Raw genomic sequence first — 18,071 nt, 5'->3', positions numbered from 1 at the left:
TATTGTCTAGCTGCTAGGTTGTGCAGCTTTAGTGGCTTTAGTGTGCGTCTTACACTATCTCCTCTTTACTTTGTACAGTAGCAGAGCTTGCTGTACGATGCAAAGGATTAATCTGCTATCCTAAGGGATAGGTAACTAAACAAAGTACCTTGCAGGGCGTAGGTACTCTGCTGTTACTCTTCCTAAGGGATAGGTAACAAAACAAAGTACCTTGCAGAGCGTAGGTACTCTATTGTTACTCTTGCTAATTTGCAGTTAATTAAATTAACCACTAATTAGTGTTAAATAGGCTCTAACAGCTAGCTGCTTATAGTATAAGCACTTAAGTAGCAAGAGTAAAAGTGGTGTACAGTGTGCACAGCGTACAAGGTAGGTAAGGTAAGGGTAACATGTTTCTAGTTCTATTGCTCTTGTCTTTCCTCTGTACAGAGAAAAAGGGGGATATCTAGATGTTCGCGCACGGAGGTTCGCGCACGAGCATCATGTGACATAGATACGTGATCCTGCTCGTGCGCGATCGTTCGTATCCAGGCCGCGACGCTGCTGCTGCGTACGGACACTATATATATAATATAAGCCTTAGACATAACTAGAAGCATTTATATAACACCTTAAGTAGTTACTTTAATACTAATATAAACTATAGCTAGTACTAGATAAACTAGATAATAATAACATTTATATAATACTAATAAAAAAACTTTAATAAAAGTTTATATAAAGTTTTTAAAATACTAATTAATAAGCTTATGCTTATATAAAAGGCACTAGAAATAAAATTTTAAAAAAATGTTCTACTGCACACTACTATTATATAAGCCTATTAAGGATAACTAAAACTAGAATATACTATGTTTACTATTAAGCTTTTATGTAAAGCCTTATTTAGTAACTTTGTTAGATTGAAGCACTGTTTCTAGGCTTCCTGAGATGAATGATGGGTTTGGATATGATGTATGGGATGATGATTGATTGTCTTGATTTATCGATCCTTTTTCTGCTCTACTCGTGTTGCTCGGCTTTTTGTTTTGCCGATCCGAGTCCCTCGCGCACTTGCCCTATGCGCGACCAGCTTGCAACATGCTGCAAAATGCTGCAAAATGCTGCAAAATGCTGCAAAATGCTGCAAAATGCTGCAAAATGCTGCAATTTGCTGCAACATGCAGCAATTTGCAGCAACATACTGTTCGAGCTTATTTCTCGTACTATGTAGCAGCTTTCGTCAAGCGTTCCTCCTGTCTTAACAGTAGGTGCGCATATCTAACAAACTTATAAGCATTACTTTAAGTTACTATAGACTAAAAAGTAAACTAATACCTTTAGAAACTGCCTAATGCATACTACATAGACTGCTAATACAACTTTGCACAACAAGAGGGAAGCTTCCCTCTGTGTAGAAGAGAATAATATAGAAGATTTTTATTTAGGTTTAGGCTATAATCTAGAGACACCTGCACGCAGATAAAGAAGTGCTTTATCTGCTATAAGAAAAAATGTTAGTTATTAAACTACTCTTATAATAACTATACACAAGCAAAGAACTAGTATGTTGTCTTATATAAAGATTTTTATAATAAGACTTTATTATATAAAGCTATTACCTTATACATTTAAGACTTTAAAGGTTACTTTAAGAAAGAGAATAATTTGCATAATGTAGAAAAAATAGAATAAGAAGGTAAGAATGCTAAAAAAGCTGTTAACTACCTTACCTCTACTACCTATCTACACTAGTGTAAAGAGAAGATATAGATACTAGAAGAAGTAAAAAGTAAAGAAAACCTATATAAAGTCTAGACTAGGTATTTCTAACCTAAAAAAAATAAAATAATTAGGCCTTATTTATTAAGCTCTATATAGATAGTGTAATTACTATACTTAAAAAACTATTTAAAAAATTAGACTGTATAAAGATAAACACTTAAATTACTAACAGCACTTTTAAAGTTATAGTGTATAACTTAATAAAGCATAAAGGTTAGATTTTTAACCTTTGCCTTATATAAGAAGTAAAAGGTAAAATAACTTAACTATATAAGAAATCCTGCCTAGTGTTTACTAGCTACTTAGATAAAAAAAAAGAAATTTTTACTTAATTACTAACTATTTAGAAAATAAGCTAAAGACTACTTTTAGCTATAAAACTAAGCCTAAGAGCTACATATAAAATGTATTTTAAACTATATAATATGTGAAGCTATGTAGAGCACCAAAGACATGAGGAACTGGATTATATTGCTAAAGAAGGGCAACTACGGGTTTATATAGTACTAGATGAACCCATCATGTGACTTAAGGCCACTAATAGCTCTAGGCTGCAGCAGGTGGCATTGCTAGGCAGCAGTACGCCAAAGGAGTGTTGGTGGCTAGCGCATAGAGAGCTCCGTAACTGCAAACATAATATTATATAAGTATACATTTAATTAATAAATAAGCTTATGCGCATGCTATACATAAAGCTACTAAAGGAGATGCGCTAAAGCTTTCTACTAAATATAATACTCTAGGTTGTATAACTTTTATATAAAGCTACTAAATTAGAACTATATTAGTAGAAGACATACTATAACTACTATAAAAAAAGCTACACATGTATATTTCTTTATATAACCCCTATCTCTTAATTACTAATAAAAAAGAGTATACTTTTAGTATTACTAGCTTATAAATAAATAACACTTTAAGCATTATAATAAAGAATTTTATGTAAAAAAAAAAAAAACTATAAAAAGTAAAGTTTTATATAAAAAGTAAGACTATTTTAGTAAAAAAGCAGCTTCTTAAGTTTAATAGTAAAAAAGTTAAACTTACACATAACATAGTAGTTCTTACTTAAAAAAAATAAGTAAGCTACTTTTATATAATTAACCTAAAAAATAAAAATGCTGCATAATAATATATTAAGTAGTGTGTAAAAAAGGTATACATTATATCTATATGTTAACTAAAAGCAGCATTTAACCTATCTATTACTATATAAACTATAGACCCTTTGCATAATAACATTAACACACTTAACATATAAATTTAATTGTAGATAAATAATAGTAAGTATAGTTTTACTTTTCTACTATTATAGCTTAATTATATGAAGCTATTTATCTTTATAAATAAATTATTTATTAATAATCAAAACTTTAGCTTACAGCTAAGATTTTTAATTCTATTAAGTAATAAAAACTATATAAAGTAAAGTAACTACTTTAAAATACTAAGTAACATTATACACTAGAATTCTACTAAGTGTTAAAAAGTAACTAAAAGTGTTTTTACTAGTAAACTATATAAAATAGTTAAAAAGTTTAATAATGTAATTACTTTTAGTATAACTTTATAGTAAATTATATAAACACTTAAACTACTACTAATCTTAGTAGTAATTTATATAAATTTAAAGTTTTTATATAATTACTTTATTAAGCTAGGCACTACTAGTAAAAAGTAACTTATAATTAACATTATATTACTCTATAAATTATATAAAAAAAAGAAATTACTAAAATAAAGTAAATTAATAGTAAAAATAACTTAGTAAATATATGTATAAAAAAACACTAAATTAGGCTTTTTAATTATTAGTTCTAACTAACTACCTCTCTGTTTAGATAGAAGCATCTGTAGACTAGCTAGATTCTGTGCGCAAAGATGCTTTAGACTAACTAGACTAATAACACTTTTATATAAAGCTTATTTTTTTTATTATACATACTTATTTTTTTTATTATAAAATTAGAAAAGAAAGATATGTAAAAAAAAATAGTTTATTTATTTAGTATATAAAAAAAAAAAAGCTACTAGCCTCTCTAGAACACACTACCCCTTACATGTAGTAGTTATAATGCAGACTACAGCTCTACTATACGCATAAAGTGTAAGCATTAGCTTAAAAGTTAGCTAGCATATAATACTTAATAAAAAAAAAGCACTAGTAGTGCTACTATAATAATAAGCATATAAAGTTACTAAGACTTAACTATAACTTTAAACTAAAACTATATAAAAGTACTTTCTATAACATATAACTTTTACTGCCTATAGCTACAGATTAGTGCTAGTAGGCAAGATAATATTAATATTATAAAATAATAAAGCTACTATATACTACTTCTTAGCTTATTTATAATTAGCATTTTATATAAAAAAAAAGGAGAAAACTTAAAAAATTTATATATTTATACTAAAATGCTATATAAACTACTTATTAGTAGTAAAACTAGTTAGAAGAGTAACATAAATACACTCTAGGCTGCTAGACTGCACAAGGACGTTAAAGACGCCTGCACTAACAGCACTAGAGGTAGAGAAGGAAGGCTAAAGAGACATCTATGTGTGTGTGTGTGTGTGTGTATGTGCAGGCAGAAGTATCTATTACTATTAGCACTATATTAAAAAAAAAGAGCTAAGAAATTATATAGTAAGGCTTAAAAAGTAAAAAGTAAAAAAAAAAAAGTAAAAAACAAAAAAACTTTATTATATACACCTTTTTATACACCTACTTACGCAAAGATCTTACACTATTTTAGCATAAAACTCTATATAAAATAGCTTATATACTACCAAATTACTTATAAAGTAAGTGTATAAAGGCTAGATAATACTAGCCTAAAATACTTTACACTATTTATAAAGCTATTTATATAGTGTAACTAGCTTATTTTAATGTACAGCATTACTAAGGTAAGTCTTAATAAATAAAGTAAAGTATAAGTAAAATGTAACTAAATAAACTTATATAGATAATAAAAAAGTAACTTATATAAAAAATAACTTTTTAAATAAAAATAAAAAGTTGCTAGTATTTATATATAGTAGTAGTATTATAGCCTAGATATAAGTAATTGCGCATAAGTAAAACTATGTATCTATGTTATATAATACTTATATGTAAACCTTTATGCGTAAATATTTAAATATCCCCCTTTTTCTTTATAACGTACTTCACAGGCGAGTTGCTTACACACCTAAGTTGCTTACTTTTACTAAGACCCTACTAAACTACTTTTCTTACACTAATGCATTCTCTATAACACTACTTAGACGTGCTAAAAGAACATTAGATACAGCTTACACTTTAAGCTTTTAAATAAGACATAAAACTCTTAAAAAAATGTGCTATAGCTATATATAAAGTTCTATAAAAAATAATAAATAACTATAGCGCTAAACAACCTTTATAAGCTAATTCTATAGCTAAATTACAAAGGCTAGGTAATAAAAAAAAGTAGGTAATTATTAAGACTATACTTAAGCTATATGCGCAAAGAATTTCCTCTTAGATAGTATTTATAGCTAATATAGCTAATTCTTTACGCGCTAAGCATAATCTAGGCTATATTTACATAAACTAGCTTAGTATGTTTGTAAAGTGTTATTTAAAGCTTAAAGTAAAGTTTTAAGTATAAGTATAGTTAAAAGATATTTAGCTAATTATAAACTTTATTTTACTAAAGTTGTATGTGTTATTATCTTAGATGCTATACTTAGCTTTAATATTTTCTATAAGGCTAAACCTGCTTTAAATTACTCTAGAACTTTTATAAAAAGCTTTTTTATAGTTATACTTACACTTAAATGTTACTTTAAGCTTTAAATAACACTTTACAAACATACTAGGCTAGTTTATGTAAACATAGCCTAAATTACGCTTAGCGCGTAAAGAATTAGCTATATTAGCTATAAATGCCTTCTAAGAGGAAATTCCTTGCGCATATAGCTTAAGTATAGTCTTAATAATTACCTGCTTCTTTTTATTACTTAGCTTTTATAATTTAGCTGTAGAATTAGCTTATAAAGGTTATCTAGCGCTATAGTTATTTATTATCTTTTATAGAACTTTGCATATAGCTATAGCATATTTATTTAAGAGTTTTATGTTTTGTTTAAAAGCTTAAAGTGTAAGCTATATCTAACATTCTTTTAGCACATCTAAGTAGTGTTATAGAGAATGCATTAGTGTAGGAAGAGTAGTTTAGTAGGGTCTTAGCAAAAGTAAGCAACTTAGGTGTGTAAGCAACTCGCCTGTAAAGTACGTTAGTCTTTATTCTAGTTAAATATATAATCTTTGCCTATACATAAGTAATTTAGTCTTTTATACTTTTCTTGCTATAATTCGCTTCTAAATTAGCTAGACTTCTAGCTTTAGATTCTATAAAAGTAGGTTTAGCTATTAAAGAGAGTAGTTGTTTAGCTCTAGTAGCTAGGAGCTTCCCTTAGCTTTAGCTAGAGCATGTTATAATTCTTATACTACAATTAGCGGATAATTTAGAGTTAGATATTCGTGTAACGATTTGCTTAAATTGTTCTATCCTAAGTGTAGCAAGGAACCTCTACCTAAAAGATCCTTGCTTCGGCTCTGACCAAGGGCCCCGCCCCCTGCCCTACCCCTATTCCTATGTACTTAGTCGCACCGCTCCTCTTAGCTAGCTTGGTAGTTTTTCTGTATCCCTTTGTACAAAGCCCATAGGTGTCAATGGAATTCCCAGGTTTCTGAGTCCCCTCGCACTCCCATATTTCTCCGAGTGAATTCCCACAGCATTCAGACCCATTGTCTTGCCTGCGCCGTTACACTTAAAAGCAGCTTAGCGGACATTAGTATTGAGAACAAGCTGGGCAAGCAGAAAGTCACGTAACCATGGATACAGAGCAGGACCTTAGGGAGCAGTCCTCGGGCTTACTAAGGGAAGCACGTGAATTAATAGATCGCGCCAAGAGGGAGTGATCGTGGTGCGAGCAAATGCGAGCTACCTCAGCTCGTGCGATCCACGAGATCTACCTTGATTTCTATGAAGAACTGAGTTATACTCAAGGCGAACAAGATTCAACTTTCTGTAGTTTTCATTGTTCGTAGTTATTACTAATTTTTTATGCAGTTGCTAAGTTGTAACATGTTTCAATGTTGTACTGCGTCCTCTTGATCACAAAAGCGACCCCCAGCCCCTGCTAGTTAATCATACCTTTAATTGCCTGTCTCCGCCTGGAAGCAATCTGAGGCGAGCCCACCCTCCTTGTAGTAAGTGCCACCTAAATCTGCGCGTTGACTTTCTCCTTTTAGGAAAACATTTTAGCAGCCTGAAAGCTGTAACACTTCCTTGTTTTCCTTCTAGCCGCTTAATTGTCTTCTGAAGAATATCCATCTGAGATTGTACATTCCGGATGCTTTTGTTATCCCAGAAATTTGCATATTCCAAACGACACAGATCCAAGTGCTGCTTCAAGGTCCAGCCTGGGGTATTATTGACAATGGAGTCAAAGCGATTCTTCTTAAGCTGGCAGAAAGTGTAGGCTAACTCCTCAGCATATTCACCAATGTAGCTGCGCACGATGTCGCGGGTGATGCTATCGTTCTGGAAGTCGTAAAACTCGGTGCCGTAGACTGAGTGGTAAAGTCCGGCGTCGCAGACCTCGTCGGGGAGTGACTGTGCCTTGAGATAGCTGTAGACGTTGAAGAGGTGCTGGTAGAAGGATTCCTTGCCACGGTATTTGCTTTCTGAGGTGTGAGCCTTGAGGAATGCGAATTTGTCTTTGGTATGGCTCATGTCGCCGTTCGGAGTCGCCATGTTACTGGAAGTTTGCAGACGAAAAGTGGTTGGAGTCAAGGACAGGTAGAAACAGAGCTGAGCTGAATTAGTCCAGTACTTAGTGAACGTGTTAGTGGTAACTAACTAGCTGGGCCTGGATCCCTATGTTCGCCCGATATTATCTCCTTCAAGCTTCGCTCAGCAGGATGGAGTAGACAAGGCACTAGGGCTTTATAATATGTTAGATTTCACAGTGATCTAAAGGAGGCGCAATGCGATTAGCCCACTTGAGCGAGAAAGCTGGGCTAACCAGCCTCATTAGGGTTTATAAGGGTCTAGAACTCATGACCAAGGCTAGCATGTAATGTGCTTGCTATCTCTAACGCTTCATTGGCGTTGACGTGGTCCTGCAGGACGAAAATAGCTAGCTCACCAGTTAACTACCAGCATATAATAAAAACCCGTTTAGTTAACGGGGATGTACCTCTGTATTGCTGCCACATAATTCATTTCTCAATTAAACAACGACCACACGCCCGTGATGATGGCTAATCAATTCCCAATGATATGATCAGCGTTTACACAGTACCCACCTGCGTTGTATGAGCCTCGGCCTTTCTTGGCTTGTTCTTGGTGTCGCTACATTACGTCTGCTCTCGCTTACCAAGCCAACTCTAACGAGATCTAACGACCACGTCTCCCTTCTAGGCCATTTCATGAGCCACCTTGAATGCGTCTTTTTTAGTCGCAGCGTCGGGCGAGACTTCATGACCAGCGTCCTAAAGCGCGATGGAAGCGAGGGCTTGCGCTACCATTAGAATTAGCGAATTTTAACCATTGAGATTAGCAAATGTAGTCGATAAAAGCCCTCGTAACAGATATTTATAGCCGAACACATATCTGTTCGTTCGTTAAGTACGTGTTGCGTAGACTAATACTAATTATATAAAACGCTCCAGCAAACCCTCGTCTGTTTAATTTAATAATTCTCCCTCTTGTTGCGTTTCGTCTGTCCTTTTTATTCTTCAAAGAAAACGAAGCCTTCTCAAGACAATCGTCAACAGAAACCCTCGAAGCTATTACTATCCCAAAGACATCCTATTCTATTCTTCGCGGTCAAGCCATACAATGGGCTGTGGTTCAAGTCTGCCCGAATCCTCGGGTGGCAACTCCAACACCCCCATCAGGATTATTGGAGGACGCGGAGGCGACAACAGATATGGTGGATACTCAGGCAATGGGAACGGGGGCTATAGCGGTGGCGACGGCGGCGGCGGCGGCGGCGGCGGAGACAGTGGTGGGGGAGACGGCGGTGATGGTTAGGGCGTTGGTGATTAAGAAAATACATCTTGGTAGGTTGATAATCTTAGAAAGCTTGTACGTCAGAAGACTTACATGGATTAAAAAGACATTCTATGACCTAGTCACTGAACCTCAAACTACGCGAAACGTTTTTACACTTTTATTGTAAGTAGGTGGGCACTAGGTGTTACGAGAAATAGTAGAGCAAAGATAATGGGTGAAAGTAGTGCTCTCCGCGTATATTGTGTGTGGTATAAGCTCGGGTACCCTGAAACGACACACCCTGATACGACGCACTACCTTTACGCGATCAAAGTTATGGCGTATTGTCGATATTTGAATAGCCGTCTGATTATTTCTTCCCTCTACCATCCTTTTTCACGAGTTATATCGCCCCTAAGAACTAGGAGTTCCTTCACAGAATTTACTCGTTCTCTGGCTGGTCAATCAATGGAGGAACCTTCTGAACTATTCGAGTATACGTCTGCGCGATGGATGTTTGTCAGCCCTAGTCTTTTAAAGCCGACGCTAATCACTGACTATGGACTGGAGTTACAATGATGCCCTGAGGCGTTCTGAAAGAAGACGTGTCTTCAACGTATCCGAACTCAAGCGCCTTGCGGCCGCATCTGTCAATCAGAACGCAGAAGATGTCGCGCGTTTTGAAAAGCTGGCTGGAGGGGGTTTCAATCGAACGTTCCTTGTCACTATGCATGATGGATTTCAGTTCGTTGGGCGCATCCCGTATGCGGTTGCTGAGCCAAAGAACCTAGTCATAGCCAGCGAAGTGGCGACGATGGATTTCTCCGCTCACACGGCATACCGGTCCCAAAGATCTACGGTTGCTCGGCCACATCGGAAAACGGTGCGGGTACTGAATATGTCTTCATGGAGCTCGTCCGGGGAACGAACTTGGGCGACATCTGGTTTTACAGGTCTGAAAAAGTAAGGATCACCATTATCACTAGACTTGTGGAGTTAGAGTCTTGACTATTTGCTCTTTGATTTCTGGCAAGTGGAAGTCTGTACTATACCAACGCTCGCTTAGTGGCCCACGCTAGCTAAGCTATATACACTAGACCTCCTAGCAGCAACAACGTGGCGCTAGAAGAGACCGCCTCCTGTTTTAGTCTAAAAACTAGCTAAGCTGTCTAAAGTGTAGGTTAAACGCGCAACTGTCCTTGTTGTTAGTTAATTATTATGTAAGGACAGAGCTTTATACTACTGCGCTAATATAACTAAAAAGGTGTAAATAATTAACTAACAGTTAATTATTGCGTACAGAATAGTATATATACCTGTCGCACGTAAGGGCTATCTCAGCCTTACAGCTGCTAAAAGCCTACTAAATAATTTTTTTATATGTAAATTAAAGTGCTCTAGCTATATAATTCTATGTTTGTTAGTTATCTAGCTGTTATTGCTAACACTAATAGCCTAGTCCTTTAGTATATCCTTATCCTTATACTAGGCAGATAGGTGATGCTTGCCTTCAAAAATTACGTACAGAGGTATTACCTACTTATCTGTGTTAATGCCTTTAATAACTATTACCTATTTACAGTTACCTAGCTATATAGCATTTAGCTAATTACATCTATCTATGTCTATAATAACTGTTTAGCTTAATATAACTTCTATCTAAAAGCTTATCTTATTAAAATTATACATGTTCTAATTTATAATACTGTATTTTAATTATGTAGCCTTTATAAGCTTAAACAACTTACTTATAATTACTAAATCTTTACATTTTGCTTATTTAATAATTATATAGTTAGTTAAAGTAAGTTTTAACTGCTAGTGTACATGCAACAAAGTTAGATAGCTAGTTAATGCCTGCTAGTTAAGCGCCGCGCTTAGTAAGAAGCTTGTTAGCTGTCTTATATACAGCACCTAGAGTAGGCGCAAATCCTTAGGAATCTAGATTAAGTATATGCTTAATAATTACTTTCTTCTCTAGCTTCGTAAAATTCTTGTTGTTAGCTAAACAGTCACGTTGCATAGTTGTCCCTGCGCGTTATTGGTAGAGAGCTATTTAATTAATGTTGTAGAGTGCTGCAGCGTGCGCCTTAGTTAAAGACGTGTGTCTATTAAGAGCTTCAATAGCTAGGTTAATTCTAGCCTTTTATAAAGATAATTAATTGTATAGTTGTTAATGTATTATAGTTAGTAGTAAGTTAGCTGCTTTTTAGCAGTGGGGCTGAACACTTGCTTGTGTTGAACATTCGCTTGTGGACTATGTTACTTATAGTCTTTAAGACTAGCAAATTAGTAAAGTCTATTATATTCATAACATAGTTAGTTAGAGGTTATAATAATAGTTCTTATAGTAGACAAGTTTATTCTTAAGGCAGATAAGATTATCTTTAAGGTAGACAAGTATATTTTTAAACTAGATAAGGTTGTTCTTAAGGTAGATAAGGTTGTTCTTAAGGCAGACAAAGTTGTCCTTAAGGTAGACAAGTATGTCCTTAGGGTGGATGAGTATGTCCTTAAGGTGGACAAGTATGTCCTTGAGGTGGACGAGTATGTCCTTGCGATGGACTAGGTTGTCCTTGAGGTGGACGAGGTTGTCCTTAAGTTGGACAAGGTTGTCCTTAAGTTGGACAAGGTTGTCCTTAAGGTGGACGAGTATGTCCTTGCGGTGGACGAGGTTGTCCTTACAGTGCTTGACTGAGAGCTTTGGTAGCATACTTAGGAGATTGTAGAGGTTGCGATTAATGCAACTAGTAAAGTAGAGACTTTAAGTCGCCTCTTCAAGCTAAAAGGTTAAGATTAGTCTTAAAAGATACCTAAAGTGCTGCAAAAGAGCAACATGAATGTAGTAGAGTGTAACAACGAGGTTACAATTGTACGCAGGGTGTTAAAAGAGCTCTTACTAGTATTGGTTTAAAAACAGCTTAATTAACTAGCAAGCAATTGCTAGGCTCATCACTGTAACGCTATGTGAGGCACTAGAGGCTTGAGGAACCGGATTCTATTGCTAAAGGAGGGCAACTACGGGTTTATATAGTACTAGATGAACCCACCATGTGACTTAAGGCCACCAATAGCTCTAGGCTGCAGCAGGTGACGTGGCTAGGCAGCAGTAGGCCAAAGGAGTGTTGGTGACTATCGCATAGAGAGCTCCGTAACTGCAACCAACAGGTCTCTTTTAATATATTTTGCCTAACAGTTTTAGAGCAACTGTAGCTGCTTCTTAAGCTAGGCCTTCTTAGCTAACGCCCCTGCTATTTTCTAGGAGGCAGTCGCCTTCTGTCTAGCAGCAGCAGCCTCCTTGTTAGTAGCAGCAGCCGCACGATCAAGCGCAGCGCATTGGGCGCGGCGCGTTTCCTCCACCCCCTGCAACACCCTTAAGTAGTTGCGCTTAAGGGGAGAACCACATCAACAAGTCCCTCAAGCAAGTCGCCTCAAATACCTGGATTATCAGCGGTGATCACGCGATCCATAGTCATCGGCCAGTCGACCTGCAGGAAGGTGTTAGGGGCAGTAATTAACCTAAATATATGTTAGACTGTGTAAAGCAACTAAAGTAAAAAATATAAAAAAATAATAAAAAAACTTAAGTAATAAAAGTAAAATAAATAAAGTAATTAATATTAACTAAAAAGCCTTTAAAGCTTTATAATTAACTTACACTTAAGGCTAACTAAAAATAAAACATAATAAAAAAACAAGTATACTTAAAAAAAGTGTAAAAGTAAGATAAAAAAAAACTTATTAGCTATAGTGCTTATAGCACTTAAAAAGACCTAAGACAAAATAGTAGCTATAATAAAGTAAATAAAAAAAATATATAACTTAAATTAAAATAATAATAAAAGCACTTACTTAAAAAGTAAAGGCACTAAAAGTAAAAAATAAAGTAATAGTAGATAAATTTAAAACCCTTCTAGCTAGATCTTATACACTGCCTAGTAAATTGCTATCTTATGCTGCTATAGCATAATTACTTTTAAGTAGCTAGCTTAGTAACTTATAGACCTTTTTTACTAACATAGCACTTTTAATAATAATAAATACACTCTACTTGTTAAATAGGCTCCGACAGCTAGCTGCTTATAGTATGAGCACTTAAGTAGCAAGAGTAAGAGTGGTGTACAGTGTGCACAGCGTACAAGGTAGGTAAGGTAAGGGCAACATGTTTCTAGTTCTATTACTCTTGTCTTTCCTCTATATAGAGAAAAAGGGGGATATCTAGATGTTTATGCACAGAAGTTCGCGCACAAGCATTATGTGACATAGATACGTGATCCTGCTTGTGCGCAATCACTTGTATCCCAGCCGCGACGCTGCTGCTGCGTACAGACACTAGCAACTTTTCTTTTTGTCTAAAGAGTTGCCTTCTGTATGTGTTACCTCTCTTTTGTCTGTGTAGGTCTATCTAATTATGTTCTGCCTTTACTCCACCCTATTTATTAAGACTTGCTGTTAGTAATGCTATGCGTTAGAATAGGCTAGTTATGCTATGTAAATAGCTCTTCTTTTTTTTATCCTTCTCTTTCTAAGCCCTGCTGTACAATCCCCTAGCTCTTTTCTCTTTTTGTACAGTGCTAGCAGTGACAGATCCTTATAATAAGAAAGATAAGTGCGTACAATATAAAAAAAAATAAAGAGAAATAAGCCTTATATAAAGGCGTTGTTAGTCTAGTTAGTCTAAGGCATCTTTGCGCACAGGATCTAGCTAGTCCACAGATGCTTCTATCTAGACAGAGAGGCAGTTAGTTAGGACTAATAATTAAAAAGCCTAGTTTAGTGTTTTTTTTATACATGCATTTACTAAGTTGTTTTTACTATTAATTTACTTAATTTTAGTAATTTCCCTTTTCTTGTATAATTTATAAAGTAATATAATGTTAATTATAAGTTACTTTTTACTAGTAGTGCTTAGCTTAATAAGGCAATTATATAGAAACTTTAAATTTATATAGATTACTACTAAGATTAGTAGTAGTTTAAGCATTTATATAATTTACTATAAAGTTGTACTAAAAGTAATTATATTATTAAACTTTTTAACTATTTTATATAGTTTACTAGTAAGGACACTCTTAGTTACTTTTTTACACTTAGTAGAATTCTAGTGTATAATGTTGCCTAGTATTTTAAAGTAGTTACTTTACTTTATATAGTTTTTATTACTTAATATAATTAAAAATCTTAGCTATAAGCTAAAGTTTTTATTATTAGTAAATAATTTATTTATAAAGATAAACAGCTTTGCACTATTAAGCTATAATAGTAAAAAGGTAAGACTACGCTTACTATTATTTATCTACTATTAGATTTATATGTTAAGTGTGTTAATATTATTATGCAAAAAGTTTATAGTTTGTGTAGTAATAAAAAAGTTAAATGCTACCTTTAGTTAACATATAGATGTAATGTATACCTCTTTTATATATTACTTAATATATTATTGTGCAGCATCTTTATCTTTTAAGTTAATTATATAAAGGTAGCTTACTTATCTTTTTTAAGTAAAAACTACTATGTTATATGTAAGCTTAATCTTTTTACTATTAAACTTAATAAGCTGCTTTTTTACTAAAATAGTTTTACTTTTTATATAAAACTTTACTTTTTATAGTTTTTTTTTTTTTTTTTTACATAAAATTTTTTATTATAATGCTTAAAGTGTTGTCTATTTATAAGCTAGTAATACTAAAAGTGTGCTCTCCTTTATTAGTAATTAAGAAGTAGGGGTTGTATAAAAAGATGTGCATGTGTAGCTTTTTTTTATAGTAGTTATAGTATGTCTTAAACTAATATAGTCCTAATTTAGTAGCTCTATATAAGGGTTGTACAACCTAGAGTATTGTATTTAGTAGAAAGCTCTAGCGCATCTCTTTTAGTAGCTTTATGTACAGTGTGCGCATAAGCTTATTTATTAATTAAATGTATACTTATATAATATTACATAGTTTAAAATGCATTCTATATGTAGCTTTTAGGCTTACTTTTATAGCTAAAAGTAGTCTCTAGCTTATCCTTTAGATAGTTAGTAACTAGGTAAAAATTTCTCTTTTCTTTTTATCTAAGTAGCTAGTAAACACTAGGCAGGATTTTTTATATAGTTAAGTTGTTTTGCTTTTTACTTTTTATATAAAGCAAAGGTTAAAAATCTAACTTTTATACTTTATTAAGTTATATGCTATAACCTTAAAAGTGCTATTAGTAATTAAAGTGTTTATTTTTATGTAGTCTAATTTCTTAAATAGTTTTTTAAGTGTAGTAATTACACTATCTATATAAAGCTTAATAGATAAGGCCTAATTATTCTTTTTTTTTTAGGTTAGAAATACCTAGTCTAGACTTTATGCAGGTTTCCTTTGCCTTTTACTTCTTCTAGTATCTATATCTTCCCTTTGCACTAGTGCGGCATTGCTATTTTAAGGGGCTTAGTCTGTAGTAAGCTTTAGTTCTGCCTTTATAATATTTTTATAAGGCTATTTTCTCTTTCTTTTCTTTAGAGAATTTTTTTATATAAAAATTAGTTTATCTAGGTTATTTATTATAAGTAAGTTGTTTTTTTTTTTTTATAGTATAGTTTAACCTGTGTATATTAAAGCTTTAGTAGGCTATTTTTTTTTTAATAATAATGTTTCTTTCTTTAATGCTTTTAATCTTGTATAGGCTAGTCTAGCCTTTCTTCTCTTTTTATGCTATAATTTTTAAGCTAAAGAGGAGGTTAAAAACTTTATATGTTATAAAGCTATTATAAGTGTTAATTACATAATTAATATTTACTTTTATATAGTTTTTTTAAAGTATTTTTATTACCTTTTATATAGCGCTTACTTATGCAATAATGTCTAGTAATAGTAAAGAGTTTAGGTTAATTCTTAGGTATGCTCTAAAGACTAGCAGCGTAGGTACTAGACTGTGTAGGCTAGCTGTGTTGTTTAGAGCCTTAACTGCTATCTGCAGAATAGCCTTATTATCTATACAGTCACCTAGCTTAGTCTTTAGGATGTTAAACACTTATTAAAAAGGTGTGTGCGCGCGCTTAACTTTTCTAACTGCCTAATATGCTTCTATAGGCATCTGCCTGCATGTAGCTCTTATAATCTTTGCATAAGCTTAAAAATTCTTTAAAGTAAAGTTTATACTAAAGTTATACATAATATAGTCTAGAGGTCTTTAATAGGTGTTAATTTAGCATTTACATAGTGCATTCTAGGTATCTTATATAGACATAGATTTTAGGAATATAGTAGCCTAAAATAATATATTTATATTAATAACATGTAAAACATCTTTATTATTAATTTATATAATGTTAATAATAACTTTATAGTTAAAGTAGGTATTATCCTTAATTATAAACTTAAATCTTTATAAGGCCTAGTTATATAATTAGTAGAGGTAGCAGAACTTCTTAATCTCTTCTAGCACTACAGCATTAATGTTGTAGCTAGCGCTAGTTAGCATCTTTTAGAGTCTCTCTATATAGAGGTGTCTAAATTAGTAGTAAAGGCAGTAAAGTTTTAATTTAGTAAAAAAAGACATAAATTTTTTCTTACTAATATTAAAAAAAAAGTGTTTTTATTTTTATATAATAAAAACAGTAGTTTTATTTTTATGTATAATAATATTTAAAATGTTGTTAAAGTATACCTTAAGTTAGTTAGTATTTACTAGTAATAGCAGAAATAGTGTTAAAGTCTTTAAAATGTAGTATGTAACTAGACTAATTAAGTTCTAGATTTATATAGTACTAATTAATTCTTTTAGTGTCTAGCCTTTAAAGCTAATATTTATTTAGCTAAGTGTTTAATTAATTTTTATATATAAGTTTTTTTATATGTACACTTTAAGTTAAGACTTACTAATAGTAGAGATCTTTACTACGCCTATGTCCTATAGTTTGCCTTAGTATACTATATAGTATTAGTTATTAAGAATAAACTACTTAGCATACTCTTTAGGTTTAATGCTGTAGATGTCCTTTTCTATTACATAGTATAAATAGGTAGTAAAGGTAAAGTAGTTAATAGCTTTTTTAGCATTTTTACCTTTTTATTTTATTTTTTTTATATTATGTAAATTTTTTTTTTCTTAGAGTAACTTTTAAAGTCTTAAATATATAAAGTAATAGCTTTATATAATAAAGTCTTATTATAAAAATCTTTATATAAAGTAACATACTAGTTCTTTGCTTATGTATAGTTATTATAAGAGTAGTTTAATAACTAACATTTTTTTTATAGTAAATAAAGTACTTCTTTATCTATATGCAGTTATCTCTAGATTATAGCTTAAACTTAGATAAAAATCTTTTATATTATTTTTTTTTACATAAAGAGAAGCTTTCTTTTTATTATGTAGACTCTTATTATGCAGAGTTATATTAGTAGTTTATATAGTATATATTAAGTAGTTTCTAGAGGTATTAGTTTACCTTTTAGTTTATAGTAACTTAAAGTAATGCCTGTAGGTTGCTAAATAAGGCTTTACATAAAGGCTTAATAGTAAACATAGCATGTTCTAGTTCTAGTTATTCTTAATAAGCTTATATAATAGTAGTGTGTAGTAAAACATTTTCTTAGAATTTTATTTTTAGTGCTTTTTATATAAGTGTAAGCTTATTAATTATTACTTTAAAAACTTTATATAAACTTTTATTAGAGTTTTTTTATTAGTATTATATAAAAGTTATTATTATTTAGTCTATCTAGTACTAGCTATAGTTTACATTAGTGTTAAAGTAACTACTTAAAGTATTATATAAATGCTTTTAGTTATGTCTAAGGCTTATATTATGTATATAGTACATATTTACCTAACCTTTTAGAATATCTAGAAAGATGTCTGTGTACTAAGTTTTTTAAATATTTAGCTATTAATATAGATTAATAAAAATCCTTATTTTATTTATAAGAATGTTATATAGTTAACTTATATAATTATTATTTTTTTTATACTTTTTAAAATTATATAATCTTATCTGCTAAAAGTTTTTTTTTAGTAGTTTCTCTCTAAAGTAAAAGTTTGTACAAGTTGTAATGTAGTATAGATTGTGCAGGTAGTATTAGTAGTGCATACACTACTGCAGGCAGTGGTGTGTACAATTAAGGGTGTGGAGCAGGCGTTAGGTAGGGTAGCATGTATTGTTTGTACAGTAATTAGTGTAGTGCTAGCTAAGGTGTAAGAGTAGGTAATGCTAGTATATTTAGTGTTAATAGCAGCATTATGTTTAGTCTACTTTTATGCAGAGCCTTATACAGCAATAAAAGTTGCATATAA

General features: G+C 32.2%; 2 protein-coding genes across 2 annotated transcripts; both read right to left on the bottom strand.

Annotated features, from left to right (window-relative positions):
• Positions 1 to 7,020: 7,020 nt before the first annotated feature.
• Positions 7,021 to 7,556, bottom strand: BDR25DRAFT_316133 (uncharacterized protein; the record flags this gene model as incomplete). The annotated part of the gene is made up of 2 exons (XM_033691576.1): positions 7,021 to 7,044; positions 7,146 to 7,556. 2 exons carry the CDS (start codon positions 7,554 to 7,556, stop codon positions 7,021 to 7,023), a joined length of 435 nt encoding a protein of 144 aa, XP_033545184.1.
• A 474-nt stretch (positions 7,557 to 8,030) lies between these two features.
• BDR25DRAFT_357653 (uncharacterized protein) lies at positions 8,031 to 11,514 on the bottom strand (the record flags this gene model as incomplete). Its single annotated transcript, XM_033695835.1, has 13 exons — positions 8,031 to 8,065; positions 8,111 to 8,156; positions 8,182 to 8,325; positions 8,412 to 8,511; positions 8,554 to 8,615; positions 8,645 to 8,746; positions 8,784 to 8,907; positions 9,001 to 9,192; positions 9,248 to 9,287; positions 9,360 to 9,588; positions 9,636 to 9,788; positions 9,811 to 9,858; positions 11,263 to 11,514. The coding sequence occupies 13 exons, from the start codon at positions 11,512 to 11,514 to the stop codon at positions 8,031 to 8,033; spliced, it is 1,527 nt and encodes a 508-aa protein (XP_033545183.1).
• Positions 11,515 to 18,071: the final 6,557 nt, after the last annotated feature.

Source organism: Lindgomyces ingoldianus (assembly GCF_010093535.1).
Source record: "Lindgomyces ingoldianus strain ATCC 200398 unplaced genomic scaffold BDR25scaffold_25, whole genome shotgun sequence".
NCBI lineage: Eukaryota > Fungi > Ascomycota > Dothideomycetes > Pleosporales > Lindgomycetaceae > Lindgomyces > Lindgomyces ingoldianus.
Note: the sequence above shows the minus strand (reverse complement) of the source record. Positions and strands in the feature narration are given on the sequence as shown.